Source organism: Scomber japonicus, chromosome 13 (assembly GCF_027409825.1).
Source record: "Scomber japonicus isolate fScoJap1 chromosome 13, fScoJap1.pri, whole genome shotgun sequence".
NCBI lineage: Eukaryota > Metazoa > Chordata > Actinopteri > Scombriformes > Scombridae > Scomber > Scomber japonicus.
Genome location: NC_070590.1, coordinates 13,814,012 through 13,828,413, shown reverse-complemented (window position 1 = coordinate 13,828,413; position 14,402 = coordinate 13,814,012). Strand labels below are relative to the sequence as shown.

At 37.6% G+C, this 14,402-nt stretch overlaps 1 protein-coding gene across 1 annotated transcript; it reads left to right on the top strand.

Annotated features, from left to right (window-relative positions):
• Nucleotides 1-221: 221 nt before the first annotated feature.
• Nucleotides 222-14,002, top strand: LOC128371189 (four and a half LIM domains protein 1-like). Its single transcript, XM_053331442.1, has 6 exons — nucleotides 222-311; nucleotides 10,321-10,500; nucleotides 10,626-10,800; nucleotides 11,410-11,579; nucleotides 11,868-12,054; nucleotides 12,771-14,002. Exons 2-6 carry the CDS (start codon nucleotides 10,345-10,347, stop codon nucleotides 12,920-12,922), a joined length of 840 nt encoding a protein of 279 aa, XP_053187417.1. The 5' UTR covers nucleotides 222-311; nucleotides 10,321-10,344; the 3' UTR covers nucleotides 12,923-14,002.
• Nucleotides 14,003-14,402: the final 400 nt, after the last annotated feature.

The window sequence follows — 14,402 nt, the reverse complement described above, 5'->3', positions numbered from 1 at the left end:
ACTTGTAATGGAGTATTTTAACATTGATGTATTAGTACTTTTACTTAAGTAAAGGACAAAGTGTGCTCTTATATCTTTTCACATTCACTTTTATTTTGAAGGTAACCTCTCTCCACTTCTTTTCAAAGGGAACATTTTATTTTTATTTTATTTTGAAGTTGAACACCACACTTCCGGGTTCAGCCAGCTGTTTTGCAGGCAGCCTGACGCAGTTGCAGATGTCAGTATTTATAAAGTAAGCGGAGTTCCCTGCTTCCAAACAGCTTGGAGAGAGTCGCGCATGCACCGCTGCAGTCATCACTCTGAACCTGGTAAGATGTTTATATCTGTATGGTCTAACCAAACCTCATTGTTTTAACTCACTGCTGGGCTGTTTTATAGCTTGTTTGTACAGAGATGCAGGTTATATGACACGTAATGAACTCCAAGCTTCACTATTATCTTTTACTGTAAAGATGTGACAATATAAAGTTATTGATCTTCATGAAAAGTCAGCACAGAGCAGATCACCTACACAGTAACTGTTAACCACTAGAAAACCGTGCAGCAACATGAACTCTGCTTCTCTCTCACACAGCTTGTGAGTTCATAGACTTCACTTTTTAAAACAGCATTTTGATATGCAGTGAGGAAACAAGACTTAAAGTTGTCTGGGGCGTTGGCTGTCTGTCTCTGTGAGTGTGTGAGTGTGTGTGTGAGCGAGCTACAGTTACATGCTGACTTGTGGAAGAAGCCTGGGCAGCTCCTGAAATCTGTTTCCAGTTAAGAAGTCTCCTTTTTTTCACTCAGTGATGGAACTGCTAAGGCAAAAAAGAAAGCATCACACAGGTCAATTAAAATTCCTGTACAGCTATTTTTCATTGTCCTGTGTGTGTGTGTGTGTGTGTGTGTGTGTGTGTGTGTGTGTGTGTGTGTGTGTGTGAGAAAGCGATAGGGTGTGTGCTCTACCAGCAGTCAAGCAGTCTCAGATGAATTTCAGGATGTATGACTGACTGTGTATGACTATGGGGTGTAACAGAGCACTTATGACTGACTGTGTAACTCAACCCTTAAATGAACTCTGATTGTTCATACACTGATTACAAAACAGGAGAATTTGTCTGTAAAATGACTCAGAAAAAAGACTGAAAGGGGAACGATACATTTCCCATTAAGACTATAAAAGACACACATCATGTTGGACATCGCGAAAAAATGCCTTTGCAGATGCTCCAACTGTAACTTATAAGTAAAATGTCATCTTAAAGTTTATATATCATGCACATTTTCAGGGCTTTATTTGAATCTGGGGCTCTGTTAGAATATCTTTGCATGATACAGTTACAATTTCACTCATACTAGCACTTTGCACAGCCCCTCAGTTCAGCCTCTGTCTAAAACAGACCGTTTTGGCTCCTGTTTCTTTAAGCCCCCCCACCCCTACGTCCCCTCCCTCCCCTCTGTTCTGGTTGGCCAGCTGACTTCTGCTAGCTACATCAACAAACTATGAAACAAACTTTAGTCGTAGAATTTCACTACTTTCCTTCTTCTTTACTATAACAGCCAACTTCTCAAATCCAAACAGAAATATGATGACGTGAACAGCACATGTAAACACCATTGCAACAAAGACGGACATCCATTTATGGGTGTGCATGATAAGTCGACATCAGCTCGTTGACAAGGTAGAAACATTGTTAATGAAGCATTCATGGCAAGTTGAAGCCTGAGCTTTTGTTTTGTGGGGAGCATTTCTACATATGCTAACCTCAAGTTCTATAACTTTTATCACATTTAACATAAATATATCATACCTATATATAAATAACAGAAAGTCACAAAAAGTGAAATATTTCCCCTTTAACATAAACCTTTTAGTAAGTATTGGTTATTTCTAACAGCCAAATGGGTTTACTTGCAGTATTACAGTCATTTCTAACAGCTGGCACGTGCACACACACACACACACACACACACACACACACACACACACACACACACACACACACACACACACACACACACACAGCAGGAGGCCATAGGGAGTTTTTAGTTTTAGTAAAAGTTGGTGCCTGCATGTTAAAGAAATTACCATGAGCTCAGTGCCATAAATTACATCACAGGCTCATAAAAAACTCTTTGTAATTTGTCTGACTTCACTTCATGGTAACTCCCTGTTGTGTTTTGCCTACTGTGATTTTAATAGGATAGAATGTAAATGCAATGCAGACATGTTTTTTTCTTCATTGATCTCCTTTGGGAGCCCCGTTCCCCGTTGGAGTCCACCAATTGTTGTGCTCTGACAGCATGAAGCTTGAAATAGGTTTTCACTGAGAAACAAACTTGGCAACATTTTATCTTTGACCTGCAACCATTAAAACGTGTTGTGATTTGTTTGGGTGTGCGAACATTCATCAGTGACAATGACAAAGTGTTATGTGAAAGAAAGGAAGAACATTTAGATAACTACTGTACATTCATAAACACTCCTGATGTCTTTGAAACAAGGGGAAGCAGCTGCCCAACTAATCATATGTTTGTTTTGTACTGTATGTTACAGATGTTTAGATTTAAACACATCATTTGGCATAATTACTTTTTTTCTTTGAAGCCAGCAGCTAGCGTCACATGTAAAAAATATAACACATGGATAAACAATTAAGGGAAAGATCATAATGACTGAGTGGAGAAACATGACAAACACATCCTTTCATACAGGGAAAAAGGTATGAAAATGATGTGAATCATACTGTATCTGTTATAGTCTTCACAGTCACCCAGATTTCAACCCAGCTGAACCCCTGTGGGAGATTTTGGAGCGATGAAAACACCCAATGAGGAAACATAGTTTTAAAGAAGCTAGTAGAGATCTACATATATTACATTTCTGCAATGGAGCACTTAAGTTGTTCTGGAAACTTGTGGTGACCCAACATCTTACTAAGACCCAGTTTTTCCCTTTAATTTGTCACCCATCTGTGTGTTTATTCAGCCTTGTGCTTTAACAGTTAACTGAATGGTAAATGACCTAATGTTTGGTTCCCTGCCTCTTTTTATGTATAGTATTTTATACAGAAATGGTTTGGCACTTGATTAGAAATGGTTAAGTTCAAGTAAGGGTTTGGTGTGGTCAATGTAAGGGGTGAAAATCTGGAAGAATGGTTAGAAACTGGGATTTGCAGAGATTTATGAGAGAAGATTGGAACAGTTTCGAAGCAACAAAAAACAAACTCCAGACAGACAACGCTGAGGGCTTAAATGTCACAGAAGATAATTTCACTATTAGTTATGGGCCCTCAGTAGTCCTCCAACTGAACTGCTTTGGTGCCAATGTGGGGAGGGTCACTTACTCGCATGGAAAATGTCATGGATATTCATGGAAATGGAAACGGGTAATGCACTGCTGCAGCTGAAGGGTTTCTAGTTTTGTCAGCTGCACTGTTCTGAAAAACATCTTCCTTGCTAAACTGAGGAATGAAAGAAAAGGAGAGAACCAAAGAAGGAGCGTGTAACTCAGATGGAGAGAGAGAAAGAGAGGGAGAACAGGACAGAAAAAGCGCTGTAGATTAAGGGCAGAAAACGAGCAGCTTCTGGTAAAACCATCATGTCTGTCCTGTCGTCGCGGGACATGCTGCGTTTCTTCAGCCTCGCTTTACACGACTCTGATCTGTTGTATCGGCTTTATTCCGCTCTCTGGAATGTGGCTCTCTGGTGCCAAATAAAACAATTATTTTACTTTGTGGAGTAAAAATGTTTAGCTGAACTCACTGCTCAGTTTCTAATACTGATGTGTATTTATTTTTGAGATAGTATGACTGGAATCAGGGGTGGGAATGCTCCCAGTACCATGTTGCTGCAGATGGGCCATGGTAAGGATACAGTGATCTTTTATATTGACTGGACTTATTTTCATCAGGTGGCTGAATGTTGCTCTGTGTCTGTTATAGAAGTTATTGTTTAAAATGTATAAAAAAAACTAATTAACACAGATTCAAGTATTGAGTTATTTTGTGACAGCATGTTAAAACTGTGAATTGATTGCAGTTAAAGCACTACTATGATTTATATCAGCTGTCTGTGATGTTTGGTGCATCATCAGTCTAAGGTAGATGTATATAAATGCACAGTATAGAAAACCAACTAGCAACTAGTTTGTTAAAACTGCAGGCTGTTTATGAGTGGAGCTTCTTACTCACAAGTCCTGGTGATGCAATGCATTCTGGTCATTTCTTCTATGATGGATTTCTTCTTGTGATATCGTCATCATCATTGCAAAATCCTGAGTCAAGTGAAAAGCTCTTCCTGCTTCCCTCTGAAAGATTACAAAATGTGACAGTTGAATATTTCATTAAATGTTCCGAACAAAATCACATAAATTCTCCGATCCAGGCTTCTTAAGTCTAGCCCTCTATTTCAGAAATTAAAATCTCTTCAGGCTTTGGACTCTTGGGCAGACTAAACAAACAAACTAGAGACGTTACGTTATTATGATGGTATTATTCTCTATTTTACTGAAAAAATGATCGACAGATAAATTGATATTAAAATAATTTGTAGTTTAACTTGTAAAATGAACATCCCAATAATGTTATGCAAGTACACTGCTAAAGTTTTACCACTTAAAGGATGCAGGATGTTTAAACATAATCATGTGATGTCCATTAATCAGTTATGCACAACACCCTTCTGACTTATGCAATTTAAAGGCTATTTATTTCCCATTCTTCATGACTTGCCTTGACATTTAAACAATGGGTGACCTTTTGTCATCACTACGTTTTACACTGAGGACGTGATTCTAGTTAAAAGCCATTACTCCTTATCTATTTACACATTCTGAATTCCACTTACAATAGGAGTGGGTGTAGATAAAGAGGAGAAGTTGAAGATACATTTACAGCTCATGATCAAATTGAACACAATGAATACTATTATTAACTATTATTAAACCACCAGGAAGTCCCAAGAAGAGACACTGTCTACCAGCTGCCACACCAAGTCAATGATTAAAGAGTCTTCAAAGAGTCTGGATATGAAACAGAGCTCACACCTGCAGCACATATGAAATATAAGTTCAGCCTGAGTTCATGCTAACGTATATCTGTAGGCATTAATGAGATGTTAATGTAAGCACAGTTATAGTCATTACATTCAAGAAATCCCTTGTGTGTGTGTGTGTGTGTGTGTATTTGGCTGAACTGTGCCAACTGTTCTGATGGAGACTTCCTGTTTCTCAGTTTTCCACTACATTCTTCAGTGATAAGCTCATGCCAACACACACGCACATGCACACGCACACACACACACACACACAGATGGTGGGTACATGTATTTTTCTCCTTTCTTTGTGTTTTCTCGTCCTTCATGTGTTTTAAACGTGTGTAATTTTCTCCTTATCTACGGGACATGATTATATTTTTACACCACAGATATACGACCGCTGTGTGGTAGGTTTGGGGTTTGGTTGGAAAACGGCATAGAAGTTGTACTTTTTACAGTCATGTGGCTGAAACCTTACCACAGGTGGAAAAGGATGAACACAGAGTAACAGTAATAGAGAAGACAGCAAGAGGAAACTAAGAAGAATTAAAAACTAAACCAACCATGACATTTTTTAATTTGAGTAGCTACAGACTGCATGACTGCAGACTTAAAAAGATAATACATTCAATTTAATTATGTTTCTTGGAACCCTAACCCTAAAAAGATAAAGCAGGTGATATTTTATCATTTAATTATTGTCAAAAATGCCACAAAATGTCCAAAACCAAAAACAGTGAACTGATCCTGTTAACAAGGATTCTGTGGAGACATTTCCTGATATAGATTATTCGTCTGTTAAAACACATCATGAATCACACTGTTCATGGCATGTAGGGCTGCAACTAACAATTCATTATAGATTCATCTGTCTGTTCAGTAAAAATAAAAGTTCAGAAAATAGTGAATAACACTAATAATTAGCTGTTTGGTCACTTTGTCCCAAAGCTCAAGACGCAACCTAAGATGTCTTGTTTAGTCCCGACAAATAGTTCACAACCTGAAGAGATTCAGTTTATTATCAAACAGGACTAAAGAAAACAGAAAATATTCACATTTGAAAGTCTGGAACAAGAAAATTTTAGTCATTTTTCTTTAAAAAAATGAATCAAAATCATTAATCGACTATCAAAATATTTGCCAATTAATCTCTTGTTTATTGCCTAATCATTGAAATTTTAGTGACACAATATTATGATTAAAAGTTACATTAAATCCACAATCCCACATAAAATGAGGTTTACTAGTCCTAAAAAAGCAATTTACTCTAGTTTGTGTTGATTTCTTGACAATAAGAAAATACAGAACACCAGCCTCCATTGCATGCCTTAAACCAAACTTTACCCCAAAAACATTAAAACCAACTAACAGTAAAATTTAACCCCATAATATGACTGAACGAACAGATTTATTTCCCCACAAGCCGATAAATACAAGTACACACACACAATGTTGTCCTTGGCTGCTGCACCGCTTTCCCACCCCACCTTTGGTTTCAACTGAATGACACAGCTTAATTTCGCATTGAACTGTTTCCATGGCAATCAAACAAAGGGTTTTGTATTGGCAGTTTGGATACAAGAAAATGATGTATACGTGCTATCACACCATGACAGAGTGTGAATATTTATTACAGAAAATCACTGCAGAGACATGCAGCAACACTCTGACGTCAGAGAAAACCTGATTTATTTTCATGACCTGTGTGGTTACTGGCTTGCTTCCTGTCAGCCTTTCTTTGGCTCCCATCAGATAAGATATTCATGATGCTGATAGCCAAGCATTATTATTGCCAGCTCTACAGACTTGAACCTGAACACCACTCAAGTTTGTGGACAGGCATTAAGTAAAAGAGCCAGAGAGAGAAGTGAAGGGAAACAGGTAAATACCAGACCAGGTCTGCCAGTGACTGGCTGGACTTGCTCTTCCAGTGTAGATGGATGAGTCCAGTCAACACACAAACCTGCTGCTGGTTTTTCCATTAATAAGTAATGAATTAGCAGGTCACTGAAAGGAAGATGTATGTGTACTCCACATGATGTCGACCCTGATTTGCAGCTTTATTATTTGCTAAGGTGACACGATCCCAAAGAAGGTATTTAATCAACTTAATAAACAGTAGCACCTTTAACCTCAGCCACATACCTCTGACAGAGGTCTGACTCTGGGTAACAGGCTAAAATGTGTAAAACTCACTTTAGCTTGAAAATAAAGTTACGCTACATTCTTTTCAAGAGGCTTTTCCACCCTGAGACGAATTAAAGTTGATGTCAACAGTTTCCTTCTACTTGTACTCAACTTTAAGGACAGTTTTAATTTTGTACCAATATATATTTTTTTGTTTTTCTAAACCAGTAGATCAGTTTTTGCTGTCCAAAGACACAGTTCAATGTTGGTCTGTCTGTCCAAACCGAAATATCTCAGCAGTTATTGGATAAACTGATCAACTGATTGTCACACACATTCATATTTCCCTCAGGAAGTAATGTAATAATATTTGTCTTCCCCTAACCTTTCATCAAGTATCTATCCAAAAGCACTGCTGTAATCTCACAGAGGTGTTAGCATGGCTGTGAACTCTTAATCCTTAATAATGTGAACTGTGAACTCTATAATCCAGTTTTTTTTAACATTAAATTTTCAATACTTTTTCAAATGAAAAATACTGAAAGAGAGTCCAAAAGACACTGAATATTGGGAGGCCACTGGGACAAGTATGATGGTTGTAAATACATTTTCAGTGGCCCACCATCCTCTTTTATGCCAAGTTTTGGCATAAAAGGTGTCACGTTACAGTACCTGACAGACAGCCTTAAATCTTCAGCTTTACACATGTGGCTGAAAAAGACAGCCATGATTTCACCACATTTTCCCCTTGTGTCTCGTCCAAAAGCATCAGAATGGTTGTCGGCATTAACAAACCCATATATGTCAGTCCGCTCCTATAAAAACTAATCCCTGACCCATCCCTGACTTTTGCTAAGAGCTTAAGGAAAGTCATTGGAAAGAGGGAGGATTTCAATGTTTGTGAATGCAGCCAAAACTCGTGGTAATGTCGGTCCAGAGCCAAAACCAGAACTTCCTCATGAATCTGTGCTGACATGCCGCTCTAACCGGGAGGCGAACGCTATAGTTTGTGGTTTTGGCGGTTTCCTAGGGAGTGGTCCATGAAAGAAGTATGTGTATGTGTATGTGTGTGTGTGTGTGTGTGTGTTTGTCGAGGTTCTGTCAAAGAGTTGTCGACGTTCCAGATCTCACCACATTAGTCATACCAAGCATTCCTTCATGTGTTCACCTAACTGTGCGAACACACACGAACACACACACACACACACACACACACACACACACACACACACACACACACACACACCCAGACTCACACAACTCTGCTTGGGAGAATTCCTCATGGTCAGCCAGCATGAACTTGATGTGGGAAATATCCAAGCGAGAAAGACTTTAGCCATCTCTTCCTGTGCATTTCTGTGTGTTTGTGTTGCTGTGATTTTTGACATTGTGTTATTGAGCATCTGAAATTCCCGACCCTGTAATCACAGCACTGTGATGGAAGTTATGGTGATCAACGTGGTGTTTTTGATTCTATCTTTAGGAAATTTATGCCCGTTGTATTTTAGGCAGAGTGATCATTGCACTATGTTTTATGAGAGACATAGCTATAATTGAATTATTGCATGCTGTCCTATCCAGTTTTGGGTCTTCATTTGGTGGACAGTAATGAGATGGACTGTGGACAATACCACTGTGAAAAATACTCATTAGAAGTAAAAGTCCTGCATTCAAAATCTTCAGTGCAGAGGTTATATTAGTAAAATGTTCTTAATTTCAACGAGTTATCATATATAATCATATATTTTATTAATATAATTAATTTATTCAATAGTTTTGGACCAATGCAACATGTTATTTAAGCTTATTGTATGTTTTAGAATAAAATTATAATAGTGGAAAAAAAATACATTTGCTTCTGAGATGTAGAGAAACAAGTTTAAAGTTATAAAGAGTTAGGATAAAATGAACATATTCAACTAAAGGCTTTTTAGTTTTATTATTTATTTTTATTTGTGATTTCCACTGAAATATACCTAGATTTTTTAGAAATGGGTGACTGCCCTGACTTTATGTCCCTAACCCTGCAGTTTACACTAAACAGTCTTGTGACCAGTAGAGCTCAGAAAACTGCTTCCACTAAAACAGAACAGAAAGAAGGAGAGAAAATGCAAATCAGCTGCTGATTAAGAGTCCCAAAACAATAACTAACAATAAATAGCTCAACTTTTTCTCAACTTTTATTCAGGCTTGCACTTGCATAATTAAACACTACCTGGAACTTGTAAAGAGGTCTGGCGACTTAACTACAGATATTGCCCTTTAAACTGCTACATTTATAGCACAGTGAGCAGATTATCTACTTTGGCAGGTCGCAGAATCTGATTTGAAAAACTTATGACATTATTTCACACAATTTCATCACATTATAACATCAAATGATTAAAATTATGAGTTATGTAACTTGTGTCATTAAGTAACGATAAGATCAATGAGCCAGGAGGAAGTAGCACGTACGCACTGAGAAATGCATGCTTTACAATATATGCAAACACAGGTGGACACACAGAAACACAGATATGGACACCTGGTTGCTTTTACAACAGAACAAATATGTCAGTGTCAACATGGGAGGGAGTAACGAAAAGCATCTTATCAGCTATGACTGTAAATATCAGCATGCGCATTTCAAGTGTACCAACAGCTCTATTATGTGAAATTCAGTTCACTTAATGCCACCGAAAGCAACTGTTAGTGGTACAAACATTAAAATCCAATAAAACTGTGCAGTGACATTTACACGCAGCTTTGAAGTGACAGGATGATTGTTAATATCCTGATTTCTTCTATTATTGTGGGTGTTTTTTTTCATGAGCAGCTCAAGCAGCTCACAAAACTCAAAACAACCAGAACAAATAAAATACGTATAGTATAAATCAATACAAATAAAATATGTTTGTCAGTGTTCAGTTTTCAGCTATTGAAGAAAAGCATCTTTAAACATGCAACGCCCCCATGTGGTTGTTATTGGTAGCACTCTATGTGGTGAGGAAAAGGTTAAGTTAAGGTAAAATGCCAAACGCTTGCTTATTCCAGCTTATGAAATGTTATGCTTTTTTTTGTTTGATAACATTGTAAAGTTTTTATTTTGCTTTTGAGTTTGTGTATAATCAGCATGATGACTTCATGATGAGCAGGATTTTTACCTTCCCTCTCCTCTACCTCTGTTTGCAGGTGTGCGTCTCCCTTGGAGTGACAATGTCAGACAGCTCGAACTGTTTCTACTGTCGGGAGGACCTTGGGGGTAAAAGGTTTGTCCGCAGCGAGGGCAGGCCGGTGTGCGTCCGCTGCCACACCAAGTTCTGTGCCAACAGCTGCGCAGAGTGCCATCGACCCATCTCTGTGGAAACAAAGGTGCGAGGGATTGGCTGGCACTTGAGTTTTTGCAAATATTCAATCAGGTCTGGTTAGAAAGTATGAAAGTATTGCCCCTTTATTCTTTCCTCCACTTACCTCTGATCTGTTTCTACCTGCATCAGGAGCTCAGTCATAAGGGCCGGTACTGGCATGAGGAGTGTTTCCGTTGTACCAAATGCTACAAACCTCTGGCCAAGGAGCCCTTCAGCACCAAGGATGACCGCATCATGTGTGGGAAGTGCTGCTCCAGAGAGGAGGCTCCACGATGCCATGGCTGCTATAAACCCATACTGGCTGGTAAGACTGACCCATGTTAGTATGTATTTTTGTAGTCATGGTGTGTCCTCAGCAGGACGCCGTGAAGTCTAAAGAAACATGTCAAGAATGATTGATAATAAACCGGAATAGCTTGAGGTGCCTCAAAAAGGATATCAAATTCTGCTCAAAATGTGTACTGAAGGTATTTGACCCTCTCTGTGACAGTATAAAGACTCTTGTGTTCTGGAGTGAATCTTTGTCGGTGTCCAGCGGAAGGCAGACCTGAACCGAGCTGGTATTAAAACCTGTATTAAGACAGAACTCCTGATTTGATTCATCTTTGCCGATCAACCGACACACAGTTTTCTCACTATCAACCCACAAACCCTGATTTCTTATTTTTAAACAGAAAAGCTGCTGGAAGACAATTAAAAATCTGTAACAATAAGAAAAATATTTTAATAAAAAATATTAATTGCAATAATAATGGCACCAAAACCTTGAAAAACAACTGAAGCTTTTGTTTGAAATGAAGCCACTTTGACTCATTTCAGTGAAATATAAACAAATACTCACATTACTTCATCATTTACTTGCTCACTGACTGTTACTTTGAATAAGCATCTCACCACCTCTCATTTTCTGCAGGCACAGAGAGTGTGGAGTACAAAGGGAACTCGTGGCACGATGAATGCTTCACCTGTTGCAATTGTAAACGACCAATAGGATCACTGAGTTTCCTCTCCAAAGGAACTGACATCTACTGCAGCCCCTGCCATGACAAGAAGTTTGCCAAACACTGCTTCAGCTGCAAAAAGGTTGGTTTTTTAAACAAGGAACATTCCCACATTCTTCTTAAAAGCATGAAGTGAACATGAATAATCTGAAAGGGATTTGACATTTTCAAGCAGTAAATTGTTCTTCAGTGTATAAAACAATGTTTGACTTTTTACAGATTAGTTGTGTGTTTCCCAAATGCATTTCCTTTTAAAATGTTGATGGTTCTTCTAAGATTACTATTTTGTTATACCAATAAAAAAGGGCAACGCTACAGTAATACTAACATTCATAGACTTACTACTCTCTTCCCTTCTATCCGTCTCCAGCCGATAACCTCTGGAGGAGTGAACTACCAGGACCAGCCATGGCACGGCCACTGTTTCGTGTGCAGCTCTTGCTCAAAGCCTCTGGCAGGATCCAGTTTCACCAACCACCAGGACCAGGTGTTCTGTGTCGACTGCTACAAGACCTCTGTGGCTAAGAAATGCAGCGGCTGCCAAAACCCCATCACAGGTTATTTTAAATTCAAACTCACGATTAAAATTATTATTTTTCTTTCAAAAATTATTAAAACATTTATTATGCAAGTCAGTCATGATCTAGCAAAAAAAGAAAAAAATACAGGAGAAGCAATCAAACACAATATAATAATATGTGCAATCTTCATTTACTGAGGCAAATTTTTGGTCTTTTTTGGCCTTCTTTATATCTTCAGTCTAGCATAAAAATGAATTTGGATTAAGTCATAAAATCAAAAATGCATTTATCACCAATCAATTAAATGTTATTTAAGTAAAACCTATAATAGACCTGGTTAATTTTGGAGATACTCAGATTTATAGAAGTTGTGTCTTAAACTTCAACACATAGTTGGCAAGTGAAAAATAGTGTATCTGATTAAGTGAATAAATCCATTCATCTATTTAACATATGCTAAATGTAACTGTAACTGATGAGCACAAGAACCTGATCAATAGGATCACAGGGAGTTTCCTGTCTTTACAAGTTCAATACAATCTGTGACGCAAATGTAAATAAAAGGGTAAGTACTGCATGTTCAGACTGGAGTGTATTGATGCTATCCAAGCTGTTACATGATTAAGAAAGCCAGAGGTTGGAATGGCTACATATCTAGGTAGAAGGAAATTGAATTTAGGAGGTCTGAAAGGACACACTGAGACCAAAGTGACACAGTCTCTTGATCTGACTCTGTTTTCCTCTTCTTTCAGGTTTTGGTAAAGGCGTGAATGTCGTTAACTACGAGGGCAGCTCCTGGCACGAATACTGCTTCAACTGTAAGAAATGCTCCCTCAGTCTGTCCAACAAGCGTTTCGTAGCCAAGGGAAAGGACATCCTCTGCACCGACTGTGGAAACAAGTAGAGATGGAGAGCTTGGTTGTTTTCTAACAGCAGACATCATCAGCTATCATCAGCTTTTTAAAAAATAATAGTCATTATGTTATTTGTTTGTTTTCAAATAAAGGCCAGAGTCTTCATTTCAGTTATCAGTTTATTATCTAGTTGTGCTTTTGGTAGATTACACATCAATGGGATTGTTTAGACCAAAATGTAGTTAATGTCTGATGTTGGTTGAATATTAATCCTAAAACAACATACACTGTGTTGGGTGTTAGTGGATGACTAGCTTTGTCCTAAAAAGGGAGAAAATGAATTGCTCTGAAGACAAATCCTCAATGATCTTACAGTATATGTAACTATTTTGTATTACTGTTTGGTAGTTTCTCTTTAACAGACTTGTATCAAAGTAAATATGATGCTAAAATATGAATACAAATGTAATCAGGTTGAACTTGAAGATTAATTATTGGGCATAAAAACTGCTAATAGACAGCTAGCAACATTTTTCAACATCATGTCTGACTTACTCGTTCAACCTAAAAGAATCTAAAGACCACAAGATGTGGAACCTTCAAAATGAGGTGGACCTTTGACATACTGATGTTGAAGAGAACATTTGTCACATAGGGAATTCTTTTCATTAACTGATGATAGTGCGAGGCGTCACTTTCACTCAACACAGTGTGCTTTAAGAATTATCATAATAGCTAGCTAGCTAGCTAGCTTGTTTTTGTTTAAGTTGCAGTTAGGAGACATACATTTAGGACTGTTTTAATTGTATTTTTTCCAACTACTTTAAGAAAAGTATCTGCTTATATTACAGTAGTGGCTTGTGTATGTTTTTTTCTGTTTGTGAAAGGTGATATTTTATTATGACAAAATATAGTGATTTTTATAAGAAATAATCAACTGTATCTATATTATTAGCTGCTAAACGCCAAAAGATCACTATGCTTATGGTATGTTTTAAGTGACTGAACTTTTAAGCACTTTTCAGAAATATTTCCTTTCTGTCAGTTTTACCTAGAAAGGGGGAAATAAATTGGAATATATGCAAACTGCATGCCTTAATGTGTTGCTGAATTAAAATAAAGTTCCTAGAAAACTGAGCATTACATTTGTTTTTTGCTTTAAAAAAAATCTAACATAAAATTTAAGGTTCATCTTGAAACACTGCAAACTGGCAAATATTATCAGTCAGCACATTAGTACAATTATGATTTTACAGACTTTTAATGTGTGTATGAAAATGGGAATGTGCTGTACCAGTTGAAAATATATTTTCCTGTGACAAAGAGAATGTAGAGAGTGTTGAAAGAGATATTTAGCTTTAAATATGCAGTCACAGTGTTTAAAGCAAGTAGTGCATGTTTGTCAAATTGAATGACTTTCCATTGATGCCAGTTACTTTTTTGTTTACTACTTCTTTTGTTTTTATTAATGCTGAAAAGAGAATATTCAATATGCACACACCCATTTCCTCTCTGGCTGTCTCTCTTCCT